The sequence below is a fragment of the Ipomoea nil genome, unplaced genomic scaffold (assembly GCF_001879475.1).
Source record: "Ipomoea nil cultivar Tokyo-kokei standard unplaced genomic scaffold, Asagao_1.1 scaffold0480, whole genome shotgun sequence".
NCBI lineage: Eukaryota > Viridiplantae > Streptophyta > Magnoliopsida > Solanales > Convolvulaceae > Ipomoea > Ipomoea nil.
In genome coordinates this window covers 1,577,478-1,593,750 of record NW_017616908.1, presented here as the reverse complement: position 1 = coordinate 1,593,750, position 16,273 = coordinate 1,577,478, and the positions used below count along the sequence as shown (strand labels likewise).

The 16,273-nt window shown below is 35.9% G+C and overlaps 2 protein-coding genes across 2 annotated transcripts; both read right to left on the bottom strand.

The window, feature by feature from the left end:
• Positions 1-5,848: 5,848 nt before the first annotated feature.
• On the bottom strand, positions 5,849-7,723 carry LOC109173364. Its single transcript, XM_019322599.1, has 3 exons — positions 7,714-7,723; positions 5,973-6,430; positions 5,849-5,884 (listed from the first exon to the last, which is right to left on the bottom strand). The coding sequence occupies exons 1-3, from the start codon at positions 7,721-7,723 to the stop codon at positions 5,849-5,851; spliced, it is 504 nt and encodes a 167-aa protein (XP_019178144.1).
• A 5,585-nt stretch (positions 7,724-13,308) lies between these two features.
• Positions 13,309-15,964, bottom strand: LOC109173338 (pentatricopeptide repeat-containing protein At5g46460, mitochondrial). Its single transcript, XM_019322578.1, has one exon. It carries the CDS (start codon positions 15,896-15,898, stop codon positions 13,790-13,792), a length of 2,109 nt encoding a protein of 702 aa, XP_019178123.1. The 5' UTR covers positions 15,899-15,964; the 3' UTR covers positions 13,309-13,789.
• Between the last annotated feature and the right edge of the window lie 309 nt (positions 15,965-16,273).

Sequence of the window (16,273 nt, the reverse complement as noted above, 5' to 3'; positions counted from 1 at the left end):
ACCAGTAGAACGTACATAATCCCTAACATCCAGAATAAACACAATTTTTCACTCCCCAAATACGAAATTTATACAAATTATTAAAAAAAAAAAAAGTACTTTGGCCACATATACAACGAAATTTATACAAATTTTAAACCCCGACAATGAAAACCTACCCCCCCTCCACCCCCACCAAACGAAAAAACCTAGCAGTTCAAAGCTTTAAACAAATTACGGATGAAGGAAAACGAGAAAACAATACAAATACAAGCTAGGGTTTAATAAACCTACCTCGCGTACTCGCAACAGGAGACTCTGCCGCCCGATCGTCGACAGCCACGAACTCCCGCCATTATTACCGTCGATCGGAAAGATAGAATGGAAAGGCAAGAATGTCGGTCAAACAAAAAGATTTAGGGAATATGAGATAGAGATAGTGCGCGAAAAAAAAAAAAAAAAAAAAAAAAAAAAAAAGATACAACAATAAGTACAAATGTTCAATTACCGTACTACGCCCCTAAAATTAAAAATAAAATAATAATAATAATAATAATAATAATAATAATAATAATAATAATAATAATAATAATAATAATAAAACGAGTGAGCTTAAAACACCTATTTTAATAAAATAATCTCCCTTAATCTACATCATCCATTATTACAATCCAATGAACCATATTATTTAGGACATAATAGTATAATTGCACAATATATTTACCTAATAATTAATATGATAATTAATGAATTAATTAAACCTCAGGGATCAACTGTATGGGCTGCTTTAAAATTGGACATGGCTAAGGCTTACGAACGAATGTAATGGAGTTTTAATTAATGGTCACAACACTTGGATTTGCCCGTGGGTGGGTGGATCTAGTGATGCTATGTATGTCTACAGTTAGCTACAATATTTTAATTAATGGTGATTCAGCTCGTCAAGTTTTCCCTACTCGGGGTATATGTCAGGGATCCTCTATCGCCATATTTGTTCATAATATGCGCCGAGGGACTATCACTACTTTTACAACACCAGGAATCCAGAGGTAACATTCACGGGGTTTCTATTGCTAGGGGTGCCCCTTCGGTTTCACATCTGTTTTTCGCAGACGATAGTCTGCTCTTTTTTAGGGAAAATGACAAGGAGGCTCAAGAGGTTAAGAGCTCTTTGGACTTATATTGTGCAGCCTCTTGAGAGTTAATCAACTATGAAAAGTCCAGCATTATGTGCAGTAGGAACACTGGACCCTTATTATGTAATCATGTCGCAAATGTTTTTGGTGTACGTATTATTGCAGACTTTGGTAAGTATCTCGGATTGCCTTCCTTTCTTGGTAGGAATAAAGTAGCAGTCTTTCGGTATGTTGAACAGAGAATACGGGATCGGGTGAATATGTGGACAAAAAAGCTGTTATCGCGAGCTGGTAAAGAAGTCATGTTGAAAAGCATTGCACAGGCAATGCCAATCTATACAATGTCTGTTTTCGTACTTCCAGACTCTGTTTGTACCTCTATTGAGAGGCTCATGAATAAATTCTGGTGGTATATGTAAGGTAATTCTAAAACATAAGATCTTCAGAACACATGTTTTCACATACAGTAGAATAGCTTTCTGGGAACATACCTGGCTCCATTGTTTTCCTGTAGTTGCTTCTGTTAGAAACTTGGTTTCTCCCTCCAAACCTTTAACATTCACTTAATCTAATTCTCTGATGGGAAGAGTTTTAGTTCTTAGATTGGTTGGGGAGAGGACCAGAGTCTCATATATATATGAAATATAAATAATACGTTCCATCAACGTAAACCTGATGATATGCAGTTGAAACTGCATTCTTATCTTCTTAACTGACCAATCACAGAAATTATCTTCATTATTAAATTATTAATAAATATTTAATTATGAGCCATAATAATAATAATAATAATTATTCTAACATTCTCCCACTTGGCTCATAAGTCATAAATTTAATAATGAACTTGAAACATAATATGCATAGTATAAGTTAATTCCTTCGTTATATTGGTCAGAACATAAGTCATCGTTAAGTTAGAAATTAATAAGAATCATGGCGGTAATACGTCACTAATTTAACGCAGTCCCTTCCATGTATCACAATATTAATTTCAAACTCAATATGATTTATAATGAACTTTTCATAATGGTCCACGATAATGTCTTTATCAAAGACAAATCCTGTTTATATTAACATAATAAAACATTCATGTATATATACTTCATAAACTAAACAGGATACTTTAATACAGAAACGAAACTATATTTGAGCTCTAAGTATCAAATATTTTAAAAACACAATCTTAACATAATGTTAACAGTTTCCAATAACGCACATTCTTTCAACATGCTCACGAAATGCCTTCGGTGGCAATGCTTTAGTTAATGGGTCTGCAATCATTAATCTAGTGCTTACGTGTTCAATTGATACCCTTCGTTCCCGAACATCTTCTTTAACGACAAGATACTTCAGATCAATATGTTTAGCACCACTAGTATACTTGTCGTTTTTAGAAAAGAAGACTGCTGCGGCATTATCACAATAAATTTTCAACGGCTTGGCAATACTGTCGACAATTCCAAGTCCCGAAATAAAATTTCGCAGCCATAATCCATGATTTGTGGCCATAAAACATGCCACAAACTCAGCTTCCATAGTGGATGCAGCAATGACAGTCTGCTTCGCACTTTTCCAAGAAATAGCTCCCTCGGCTAAAAGGAATAGATAACCAAATGTGGACTTCCTTGTGTCCAAACACCCGGCAAAATCTGAATCTGTGTATCCTATCACCTCAAGGTGATCAGATCGCTTATAAGTGAGCATGTGCTCCTTTGTACCTTGCAAGTACCTTAATACCTTCTTTGCAGCCTTCCAGTGATCCATACCAGGATTACTTTGATAACGACCAAGCATCCCAACAGCAAAGCTAATGTCTGGTCGGGTACATGTTTGAGCATACATCAAACTCCCAACGACAGATGCATAAGGAATATTTTCCATTTCTTTACGCTCCAATTCATTCTTAGGGCATTGCATAAGGCTGAACTTATCTCCCTTCTGAATTGGAGCAACTGATGCAGAGCATTTTTGCATTCTAAATCTTTCTAAGACTTTGTTAATATATGTTCTCTGAGACAATCCTAACACTCCTTGTGATCTATTACGAAATATTTCAATTCCAATCACAAAGGATGCCTCACCCATATCTTTCATTTCAAAGTGCTTAGAAAGAAATTGCTTGGTCTCATGCATTAAACCAAGATCATTAGTAGCAAGCAAAATGTCATCGACATACAGAATCAAAAATATAAACTTGCTCCCACTGACCTTCAGATATATACACTGATCAACGGTGTTTTCCTTAAATCCAAAGGTCGTTACAGTATCATTAAACTTAAGATACCATTGTCGGGAAGCTTGTCTAAGTCCATATATCGATCTGTTAAGTTTACACACCATGTCTTCCTTTCCTTCAATTGAAAAACCCTCAGGTTGGTTCATGTAAATTTCTTCTTCCAAATTTCCATTCAGAAAGGCGGTTTTCACATCCATTTGTTGTAGCTCTAAGTCATAATGAGCTACTAATGCCATAATTATTCTAAATGAATCTTTCTTCGAAACAGGTGAAAATGTTTCATTAAAATCAATACCATCCTTTTGAGTTAAACCTTTGGCAACAAGTCTGGCCTTGTATCGTTCGACATTGCCATTTGAGTCGTGTTTGGTCTTAAAAACCCATTTACAGCCAACTGGCTTACAACCATTAGGCAATTCAACAAGATCCCATACTTCATTATGTTCCATTGATTTTAACTCATCTTTCATGGCTTCGACCCATTTAGAAGAATTAGGACTATTTATAGCATGTGAAAATGAAACTGGATCTTCATCAATACCAATGTCAAAATCTGATTCTTGAAGATAAACCACATAATCATCAGATATAGCGGATCTCCTTTGTCTTTGAGATCTTCTTAATGCTACGTCTGTAGGAATATCATTTGTGGGTTCATTGTCAACTTCATCATGGAGTGGTTGATCATTAATCTCTTGATCATTAATTTGTTGTTCAGGCAAGTGACTAAATTGTTCAACCGTTGCAGGATGAGCAATATTAGTAACTCTAGGTAGAGTAATTTTTCGCACAGGAACAACAATTTGAGAAGAAGATATCAGAGAATCTTGCACTGTAACTTCTTTAAGTTCCACTTTTCGTGGTTCACCGCTCTCACTTAGGTTAACATTCTCAATGAACTTGGCATTTCCAGTCTCAACAATTCTAGTAGTATGGCTAGGACAGTAGAATCTATACCCTTTAGATTTATCTGGATAACCAATGAAAAACCCACTAGTTGTTCTTGAGTCCAGTTTCTTTTCATGTGGATTATAAATGCGTATCTCCGCTGGGCATCCCCAAACATGAAGGTGCCTTAAACCAGGTTTCCTTCCTGTCCACAGTTCAAATGGTGTTTTTGAAACTGCCTTACTAGGAACCCTGTTTAATAAATAGGCAGCGGTTTTTAAAGCATATGTCCACAATGATAAGGGTAAAGAAGAATAACTCAGCATACTCCTAACCATTTCCATCAATGTACGATTACGCCTTTCTGCAACGCCATTTTGTTGTGGCGTACCGGGCATTGTGTATTGAGCACAAATGCCACGTTTTTTAAGAAACTTAGCAAATGGACCTGGGCATTGTCCATTTTCAGTATACCTTCCATAATATTCACCACCCCTATCGGATCTTATAATTTTCACCTTTTTGTCCAATTGTCTTTCAACCTCATCCACAAATACCTCTAATGCATTTATTGATTGAGACTTTTCATGCAACAAATAGACATAACCATAACGTGAAAAATCATCAATAAATGTGATGAAATATTTTTCCTTTCCGAAGGTTGGGACATCAAAAGGTCCACATATATCAGTGTGTATAATTTCAAGGAGCTGTGTGCTTCTTGTGGCTGCATTCTTATTTGTGTGGTTTGAATGTTTTCCTTTAATACAGTCCACACAAATACCTAGATCAGTAAAATCTAATTCGGGAAGGATTTCATTCTTTACAAGTCTTTGAATCCTTTCCTTAGATATGTGACCCAAACGTTTATGCCACAAGTAAGCTGATCTTTCATCCACTAAACTTCGTTTAGTTCCAATACAATGATGCAGGGTTAATAGAGTTTCAGCAAAAAGATTGTCAAGCTTTAGTTTGTACAAGCCATCGGAAAGAATACCAGAACCAATAAAATGATTTTGTTTGAATAAACTAAAACATCCATTTCCAAATTTAAAGGAAAAACCATAATAATCCAGTTTTGACAAGGAAATTAAATTCCTAGAAACTGAAGGAACATAAAGAGTTTCAAACAAATCCAAATGATTTCCAGTATCTAAAATTAAACGGTAAGTTCCAATGGCTTCTACTGGAGCTTTGACACGATTCCCCATGAACACAAATTTTTCATTTGGCTTTATGGTTTGGGTCATAAGGAATCCCTGCATAGTATTCGAAACATGAGTAGTGGAACCAGAATCTATCCACCAAGTATTATAGGGAACTTCAGTTAAATTTGATTCGAAACATACTGATATATAATGTATACCTTTCTTTTCGAACCATGCCTTACGCTTAAGGCAATCTTTCTGAAAATGCCCAGATTTCTTACAGAAATGACACTTGTCATTTTTATGTTCCTTTTTGTGGATTTGAGAAGAGGACTCATTAATCTTCATTGGTCCTTTCTTACCCTTTTGATTCTTCTTTCCAAACTTTTTACCAGCCCTTGACTGACCCATGAGATTGATTGAGTGGATTCCTTGTCTCTTAAGCCTTGTTTCCTCTCGAGTTAGCATTTCATGCAATTCGAACACATTCCACTTATCTTTAATGAAATTGTAATTCACTTGGAATGTCTCATACTCAAGAGGCAAAGAGTTTAAAATAAATTGTACAAGGAAAGTATCATTCACGTCCATTCCCATGGACTTTAATTTTGCTGCTAAGCTCAACATCTCAGTAACATGATCATGCATGGAGCACGAACCATCAAATTTCATGTTGGTTAGTTTACTCATAAGAGTGCCTGCTTGGGCCTTATCAGCACATTCAGAATGTGAATTTTCCTCCACATGTTTCAACATATCCTTAGCACTGTCAAATTTGGGAATTGTGGACTTAATGTTGTTTCCAAGTGTCATTCGCATAAGCATTAAGCTGAGTTTATTCGATTTTTCCCATGCTTGATGGAAAGCAAAATCATCATCACTGCTATTATCATTAATAGCAGCGGGCTTGTCATTCAAGAGTGCTAGATCAAGATCCAAAACACCGAGGTGAAACTGGATTTGTTCATGCCACTCAGCAAAATTCAGCCCATTATACTTAACAATAGACGCAGCTTGCGAATGAATTGAAACACAACTAGATGCTGCAATGAATATGAAATACTCAAACATTAATTATATTTCAATACATAAACAGACAAACAGATTTAATCAACATAATCATAAACAATCAAGTACATTGAAGGTCTCCTTTGGGTGATCCAACAACATATAACTTTAAACATAATCCGATGCAAAAATATTTCATATAATTGACTATTAAATATATTATGACTGGACTTGTTTGCTATCTTTGGATATGCTGAACAACACAATCAAATATAAATAGTTAACCACTATTATGTTTATAATTATGAAATAATTGATCACCTTTGGGCGACTCTTAAATATTTCAAAATTATTAAACTTCAATTTACCCAATAATATAGAAAATAAAATCATGTTATCTCAATATAAGCATCACATAATCATGGGTAATTGAATTTTTATTTAAATTTGATATCTATTAAAACTTTATAATTTGGCCACTTTGGTGACTAACAAATTAATCATAATTAGATACCAAGTTAAGTGGATATAATATAATACATAATATCATAAAATATCCACATACATAATTATCACTAATATGCAAGCCAAATGATTTGTTTCATGTACATGGGTGGAAATCGAACCCCTCATCTCAAGTTTAAAGGACAAGGTTCTAAACCACCATACAAACTAATCATGTTGGTTGTAAAGAGTCAAAAAATTAATCTACATACACAATTAACACATAATTAATTAACAAATTAATTATTATACAAATTAATCTGCAAGCATTAATATGGCGGAAGCAATTGATGCATACAGTGGCGCAAGCATTAATTATTTCATATTGGCGGAAGCAATTGATGCATTTCTAATACGTATATATACATACAGTAGCACTATATATACGGTACTGCAGAATACATATATACACATTATAAGCACTATACATATATGCAGTACTGCATAATACATATATACTCATTATACCCAGACCAATAATTCCAGAAAGATATATATATATATATATATATATATATATATATATATATATATATATATATATATATATATATTTGCAGCACTGGAGAGATTTAGCATTTAGTGTAGATAGTGAGATGCCATCAACAGGAAATGAATATATCCATATATTTGCATACAACAGTAAGATAAAACAATTATTCATGCAATTTCTTAATGCTTGTTCATCATAATATATGGAAAAACATATGTTCTACAACCAGGCTCATGATACCACATGTAAGGTAATTCTAAAACATAAGATCTTCAGAACACATGTTTTCACATACAGTAGAATAGCTTTCTGGGAACATACCTGGCTCCATTGTTTTCCTGTAGTTGCTTCTGTTAGAAACTTGGTTTCTCCCTCCAAACCTTTAACATTCACTTAATCTAATTCTCTGATGGGAAGAATTTTAGTTCTTAGATTGGTTGGGGAGAGGACCAGAGTCTCATATATATATGAAATATAAATAATACGTTCCATCAACGTAAACCTGATGATATGCAGTTGAAACTGCATTCTTATCTTCTTAACTGACCAATCACAGAAATTATCTTCATTATTAAATTATTAATAAATATTTAATTATGAGCCATAATAATAATAATAATAATTATTCTAACAGTATAAAGATAATTCGGACTCTAGAGGTATTCATTGGTTATCTTGGTCCCGGTTGGCCAGACCGAAACATTGTGGTGGTATGGGGTTCAAGGAGCTTCGAGAATTCAATAGAGCCTTATTAGCTAAACAAGGTTGGAGGTTATTAGTCAATCCAAACTCTCTTGTTAACAGGGTTCTAAAGGCACGCTATTTCTCACATACTGATTTCCTTTCAGCCACTATTGGACATAACCCAAGTTATATCTGGCGTAGTATTTTTGCTGGCCAAAATATTTTGCGCGAGGGTGTAGTAAGACGTATTGGAAATGGAAGAGATACTAATGTTTGGGGTTGGCCTTGGCTAGTTAATTCGAATAATCCAATCCTACACACCCCACGTATTGATGAGTTACGCACTGCAAAAGATGATGGGGTTTGGGATGTGGATGTTGTTCGTGATTTATTTGATGAGGCGGATGTAGATTGTATATTATGTACACCAGTCTCTCCTTACCAGGAGGACTCTTGGCTTTGGAGAGGTGATATTAAGGGCTGTTACACTGTCAAACATGGTTATCGTATGCAGACTGAGGCTCGCGTTATGAACGAAGATTTGTGCTTTACAAACTGGAAAAAACTCTGGAGTATGAGAGTGCCACCCAAATCAGACTGAGGCTCGCGTTATGAACGAAGATTTGTGCTTTACAAACTGGAAAAAACTCTGGAGTATGAGAGTGCCACCCAAATCAAAAATTTCATTTGCCGCTGTGTAAGGTCCATCCTACCGGTCTGTACAATGCTGCGAACTAAACAGGTTTGGATTGGTGGAGGGTGTCCTCTTTGCATGGTAGATGAGGAGACTATCACACATCTTCTCTGCCAATGCTCTGTTGCTCAAAATTTATGGGGTTGTGACAATATTTTACAGGGCATGATGTTTAATACTTTTGTCAACTCTACTCTGGACTCAGGAGATAAATGATTACCACCTTTAATGGCCGCTCGTTTCTGGGGCATATGGATGGCTCGAAATGATTTAGTTTTTAATGGTAAAGCTTGGTCTGATGGGGAATTATTATCTTATGTTAATGCTTTGGTTGAGGAGTGGAATGCAGTGTATAACCCAACTCCAACTTCCATGCATGCGTCTGCGACTAATCCGATTCATACTAATTGGTCTCCACCACCAACTGGCTATTTATCTTGCTCGGTTGATGCGGCGATTTCGGTTAACGGTGTTGCTGCTGGTATGATTCTTCGTGGGAGTGATGGTGGTTTCATAGCGGCGCACTCCTCTCGCTTACAGTGTTGCTTGGATCCTTATCTAGCAAACTCTAGTGGTGAAGGAGGCTCTTACTTGGCTAAAGGACCGTGGCGAAAATCACATTATATATCATGGAGTCTGATTGTATGTTTGTCTGTAATGCTTATAATTCCTTGCAGGTTGACTTTTCGTATGTTGGTAGTTTAATTAAGCAATTGCTAGGAACATTGGGGATGTCAAGGTGTGCCATGTTCATAGGTCAGCGAATCAGGCAGCCCATGTGTTAACACAGGCTATTGTTTCTATGTCTGTCCTGGGTCTTTAGGACTCAGTTCCTCCGGGCTGTATCTCGGGGTTGATATGATTTTGGCTTAATGAAGTTTCCGTTTTCTTCAAAAAAAAAATTACACAGATATTAGTATAATTAATTAATTAATAATTATGATAATTAAGTTAATAATTATCATAATATAATTACAATTAAATATGAGTCGTTGGATTATTACAATATATATATATATATATATATATATATATATATATATATATATATATATATATATATATATATATTATACTATGATAACAAATAAATTTTTATGTTAATTAAGCTAATAATTACACGAATATTAGTATAATTACAATTAATTAATTCAGATATGGAGGAGAAAAAAAAAAAGTAAAGCGATATGGCAAAAAGGAATATACTTAGGTATAAAAGTATAACTGCACATATATTATTTACCAAAAAAAATAACTGCACATATATTAGTATAATTGCCTACTAATAATTGCCTAATAATTATTATGGTAATTAAGCTACAGCAATTATACTGTGGACCATGGTCCAAACGCCAAACACTATAGTGTATCTAAACCAGGGTTGCAAAAATCCCGCCTAGGCACCGAGTAATCGTCGCCTAGACGTTAGGCGCCCCTAAGCCGTGGCGATTTTCCCCATAGGCTCCCGCCTAGCGCCTAATTCGGCCGCCTAGCGCCTAACTCGGCCGATTACGCCGAGTTTACTCGTCAATTTCTGTCGAGTTAGCCGAGTTAACCCGGCCGACTTGACCTTGCTAATTTTTTTCATTTATATATATATAATTTTTTTTTTTTTTTTTGAAAACCATAGTTTTGATGTAATGACTTATGAATTATCATTAATTCATTTATTTGGATGTGTTATTTGAATAAATGTTGAAAACAACCTCATTAAAATTGTCAAACTGCAAGTCTACCACTGTTTTTTTTGCGCCCGCCTAGCGTCACCTAGATTCCGCCTAGACCGCTTAGGCGCTAGGCGCTGCCCGGGCGCCCGACTAGCGCCTAGTGCCTACTGCAACCATGATCTAAACTGATACTGGCTTACGTATTATTTTTATTATATTATCAAATGAAACTACAATTGAATTGAAATGAATTTAAAGTGTATACAAATGAAACTGAATAACAATTTCACATATTTGAGTGTATATTGTCCAGCGAAACTGTAGTTATATCAAAATGATACTGTAATTGTGTTGAAATGAAACTTCAGTGCATATTTGATGCCTGGACCACAATGCATTGTGGACCGCGATCCACATTATAATTTGCCATTAAGCTAAACATGAGTCGTTGGATTTATTTTTATAATAATTATAATTAAATTATTTTATTCTTTTTTCCCATATTTATTTTAGTAATAATATATTTACATAAATCATATATATTACATATCGATTTTTAAAGATAATTGCAGACAAACGAATCATATATTATTAAATTAATTCAACTTTTGTACTAATTTTATAATCAAACAAATGTACACTTTCAAATATTAGAATTTTTTATAATTTCATCTTTAATTTTATTATCTAAATATATAATAAAAATTTTTACCCCTGCATCGTACGGGTAATTGGATAATTATTTGCCCGAATTCAAGCAAGGATAACATCATAAAACATAAACGATTCAATCTATTTCATCAATTATATTATATAATATTTATTTTTATAATTTATATAATTGTATATCGATCTAAATATTTTTTAAATATTATAACAAATTCATTTTGTGCAAGCACAGTGAAAATACTAGTTTGCATAAAAAAAATTACCTAATATTTCATAATATCTCAATAAACATCCCATTGAGTCTAATTATAAATTCATGAATTACTTCTTTTTATTTTAAATAAAGTATAAGAGAAAACCAAATTAAAAGAATAAATGAATTATAAATTATCATAGCAAAAAATATTTTTATATTCACATACATGCCAACTTTTTTTGCTGAAAGAAGAAACTAAAATTCATTAAATGCAAACATAAATAATTAAGTCTTGGGAACATCGTCCCACAAAGTTCTCCTCAACCGGGCCCCTTCCTCCTTAGCAAGGAGATGAGCAGGACGATTAATCACTCTAGAATAGACTCAACTAGCTCCATTTTCAAAGCCAAACCGTTAATTATTGATTAAGGATGGATGAGTCCGTTCCACTCAAGTTAGTTGATTACAAGTAATCAAGTATGAATGACGGAATCAATGTAATTTAAAAGATCATACCAGAGGAGCATTTAGGGTGTGTTTGGTTGATGGGTTTTGCCCATAGAAATGAGTATGAGAATGATTGTTATTGTTTGATGGGTTTTAGAACACATAAATTTTGAATACCCCATCAATTAAAAAACTCATATTCAAATAAAATAAGGGTTTCATGTCCTTATTCATTCTCAAGCACTACTATTAATAACCATTTTCATTCCACCATATTACCAAATATGTTAAATACTTTTACCAAAACCATTACCATTACCAAGTATTTGATATCAATTCCGATTCCGATTCCGATTCCGATGTGCAAACCAAACACACCCTTAGACAGTCCTTAAAGCACATAGATATTGGAGTAGCCATAGTCTTTCATTCACAGGATCAGAGGGCTTCCCGTAAAGCACATGCTTCCGCCATTAAAGGTTCTTGTATGCACTGCAAACCACATGCTCTGGTAGTTAGACATGTAGAGTGAATGGATAGGAACATAATAAATGCGTGACATCCTCATATAAAGAACAGATTGCCGGCCGGTATCTCTAGTTGTGGTTTCCTTAAGTCGGTAGTAGTAGTAGCAGGCAGGATATTATGAACAGCTCTCCAAGTAAAATATGGAACTTTATTGAAATATTGGAGGATACCAAAAACAACCAACATCATAGAATATCAAAAGTAAGTTGTTGCAATTAGATTTCTATATTTCTATATTAGTAATTAAATTCGTTTGATCAATGAATCAAGAGATTGAATACATTAATCAGAGTATGCTTTCCGGAATTTGTTGGTTGAATTTGTGAAAAATATATAGGCTATCCTTTTAAAACTATAGCAATATATTAACAATAAAATGTTATTAATAACCATGTGATATATGTTTAATCAAAATTATCTCCCACATTTCATTTCTGTCATATCTATTTTTAGGTCTCATCGAGAGACCTGCAAAGTATTTTTAGGTCTCATCGAGAGACCCGCAAAGTCTCATCCATAGGACGGTGGAGGAGCTAACGGGCAGCATCGGAGGGACTAACAGTAGGTCTCATCGAGAGACTCGCGAAGTCTCATCCATAGGACGGCGGAGGAGCTAACAGCGGCATCGTAGGACGACGGAGGAGCTGACGGCGACAGGAGATTTGTGCGTCCCTGCTTGCTTGTCTCTTCGATAGGACAGGGGAGGACCTGGAGATCTGCCCGCTTGCTTCTCCTTCTACCAACTGTGCTATTATTTCTCTATTTGAAAAATGACCTAGTAGAATATCAAAGGATTTTCTGTGAAATAATTCGAACTATCAAAATGTCGACGAAGTACTTAATACTTTTACTTTGGATTGTCTTTTATAAAGATGCTTTGTAGTGGAACGTAGGTTCCCATTTATATTAATGACTATCGGTTATGACTTCAATAATCTGAATGACTGGGTTATGACTTAAAAATAAAAAAAATAAAAATTCTAAGCCAGATAAGGAAATAGTAAACTCCACCCATTTACTATACTAATTGCTAATAAATATTTCTTTGCTTTCATTGATTTCTATGCCCATTCAATTGTGGGCAGTACAATGGAATCTTGAGCTCTGTTGATGCTTGAGGTTGCTTAGTGTTAGGATCAAGCATTTACCAGTTATCATTAGGTCAAAAGCTATAGCTAATAACGAATAGGAACATTATTTTCTTATATCCCCGCACATTTTCGAGAAGCATAGTGCTAGACTTGACCTTTCACCGATGTCCACCCAACAGTTCTCTCAGCCACCCCAACCACCAGGTGCTAGGTGGCCTTTCACCTAGCTCCCCCCAACAGTTCCCTCAGCCACCCCAGCCACTGTGTGTTGGGCTTGGCCTTTCATTGACCTCGCCCAATACTTAGGCTATTCAAACCCACAGTATCAGATGATCTTGCCTGGAAACTGGAAACTGGAAACAGAATGCATGGTAGATGCAGAAATGTAGTTGGCTCTGCTAAAAGGTCATCTTTTGCAATTCTACCAATAATCTGAGCAAGAGCAAAACCCATCCCTAAAGTGATGAAAACGGGTTGAATCTCTCAATACAATCTCACGGCAAACGATTTTGCTTATAAGTTTGATGGCAGAGTGGCAGTCTCCACACACTCTTAGATTCTTCATAACTGTAATGGTGCTGCCCTCCACAGTAGTAATCAGTGCAAAGCAAATAGCAAGCCTCTCACTATGATGTGACAACATTGCTTCCTTCTGTTCATCCTCGACATCGTGCAATGCAAATCTTTGATCGGAGACATAACCTATTTCCTTTAATTTCTTTCCCAACCACTCAAGTTTTTCATATATCTGATCACATAGAGGATGGGACCTGTCACCAGAAACAAATTCATGCCGGGTTCCCTTTAGATTTACCCAACTGCATCCCGGTTGTTTTATGTTCCCTCTTCTCTTCATCTTCACCCTAATCCTTGCAACATCATTCCACCTACTAGTAGCAGCATACATATTGGACAACAGAACATAAGCTGCACTGCAGTTTGGATCGAGACGAAAAATGTTTTCTGCAGCTCTTTCGGCTATTTCTATGTTAGAATGTTTCCTGCAGCCACTAAGCAGGGCTAGCCAAATTGAAAGATTTGGCTTCATAGGCATCATGGTTTTCACTAAATTCTCTGCTTCATCTAATTTCCCACCCCGGCATAAGATATCCACCATGCACACATAATGCTCAATCTTCATCTGCATCGACATGTTCTCACAAAGATAATGAAATAACATTCTTCCTTTTTGCAACATACCAGAATGGCTACAGGCAGAAAGCAACCCGGTGAAGGTGATATCATCAATGCCAACACCCGTTCTTACCATTTGGGCAAATAATCCAAGTGACCATTTGGCATGCCCATGCTGTGCACATCCAACTATAACCGAGTTCCAGGGGACAGTGTTCTTTTCTGCTATTTCCTTGAATATAAGTAGTCCATCATCCATATTTCCACATTTCGAGTACAACACGACTAGGGAGTTACCCACATAGGCGTCAGTATTGAAACCTAGTTTGACTGCCACACCATGGATCTCTTTCCCTAGATCAACAGACTCGACTTCAGAGGACGAGTTCAAGGCACTGGTGAAGGAAGACTGGTTAGGGCATACCCCAATTCTGATCATATCTGCAAAAAGAGTCAATGCATCCTCATGCTTATGATTCAAACCATAGCCTGTTAGTAGAGATGTCCATACCACTACATTCATGTGCATTTTTTCATTAAAAACCCGCCAAGAATCATCAATTTTCATGCAATTGGCATAAAATGTGATGAGTGAAGCAGCAACATATGCATCACAACCAAAACCAGCCTTCAGGGAGGTGCCATGAATTTCACTCCCTAAAACAAGATCCTCCATGGTAGCACAAGCAGTTATAGCAGATGCAAAAGTATTTGAGTTGGGTTTAATTCCAAACCCCAGCATCTTCCTAAAGGTCACCAAGCCCTCCTCACTCATTCCATGCTGGTCAAGACCGCTAACCATGGAGGTCCAAGAAATCACATTCCTTCGTGGCATCATCTCAAACAACCTCAGCGCCTCCTCCACTCTGTCGTTCTCAAAATACCCATACAGCATTGCATTCCAGGCAGCTACATCCTTCTCTGGCATCTCCCGAAACAGACCTTCCGCCTTCTCCACCCTCCCAAACCTCAAAAACCCATTGATCACAGTCGTGTACGAAACAGCATTTCTCTCGGACATTTCATCGAGCAGCTTCATGCCCATCTCGACATTCCCACATTCTACGCACCCTTTGATAATGGAATTCCACATGACTACGTCCTTCATCGGCATTCTATCGAACAGATTCAGTGCGTCATTCAGTCTCCCGTTTTCTGCATACCCAGCAATCATTTTGGTGCACAGATAAATGCTGGGAGACGGGATTTTGCCAAAAAGCCTTTCGGCTTCATCTATTTTTCGGTTCAAGAGAAAGTTAACGAGGATTGAATAGCAAGTGGGAGGGACTGTATTTGAGTGCTTTGCATCAGAAGTGAGCGATCTTGAGAGGGTTGGAATGGCGAAGGATATGGGTCGAAATTTGAGTTCTTTAATCAAAACGGGAAAGATTTGCATGGCGATCAACTATTCCACTAAGCATGAGAACAACTGGCCAACAAATACCCCATAAGTTAATAATTATTAAGAAAACCTGAAAATATAATTGAGTTTATATATATATATATATATATATATATAGGCTTCGAATTCGGTGCACACCATATGACACATGGGCATATGAGAACTCTTCATATCCATTGATTACATTTCCATGAATGGTCAAGATTAGATCAGATTTTGTAACAAAATAAGGAGATTTAGAGATCACAAGGATCATAATGTAATTCTATTTAGTTGTTTAATTATGGATAGTATAGTAATGGAATCTTTAGCATGATATTAGGGAAGATATTATAGGCCATATAAATGATCATATGCCTGGTAAGAGAT

Coding starts and splice junctions, on each gene's coding strand:
- LOC109173364 (XM_019322599.1), bottom strand. Junction 5,885..5,972: donor TAAAGTCCATGGGAATGGAC/GTGAATGATACT, acceptor ATTTCATTAAAG/ATAAGTGGAATGTGTTCGAA.
- LOC109173338 (XM_019322578.1), bottom strand. CDS start 15,898: ATGCAAATCTTTCCCGTTTTGATTAAAGAACTCAAATTTCGACCCATA.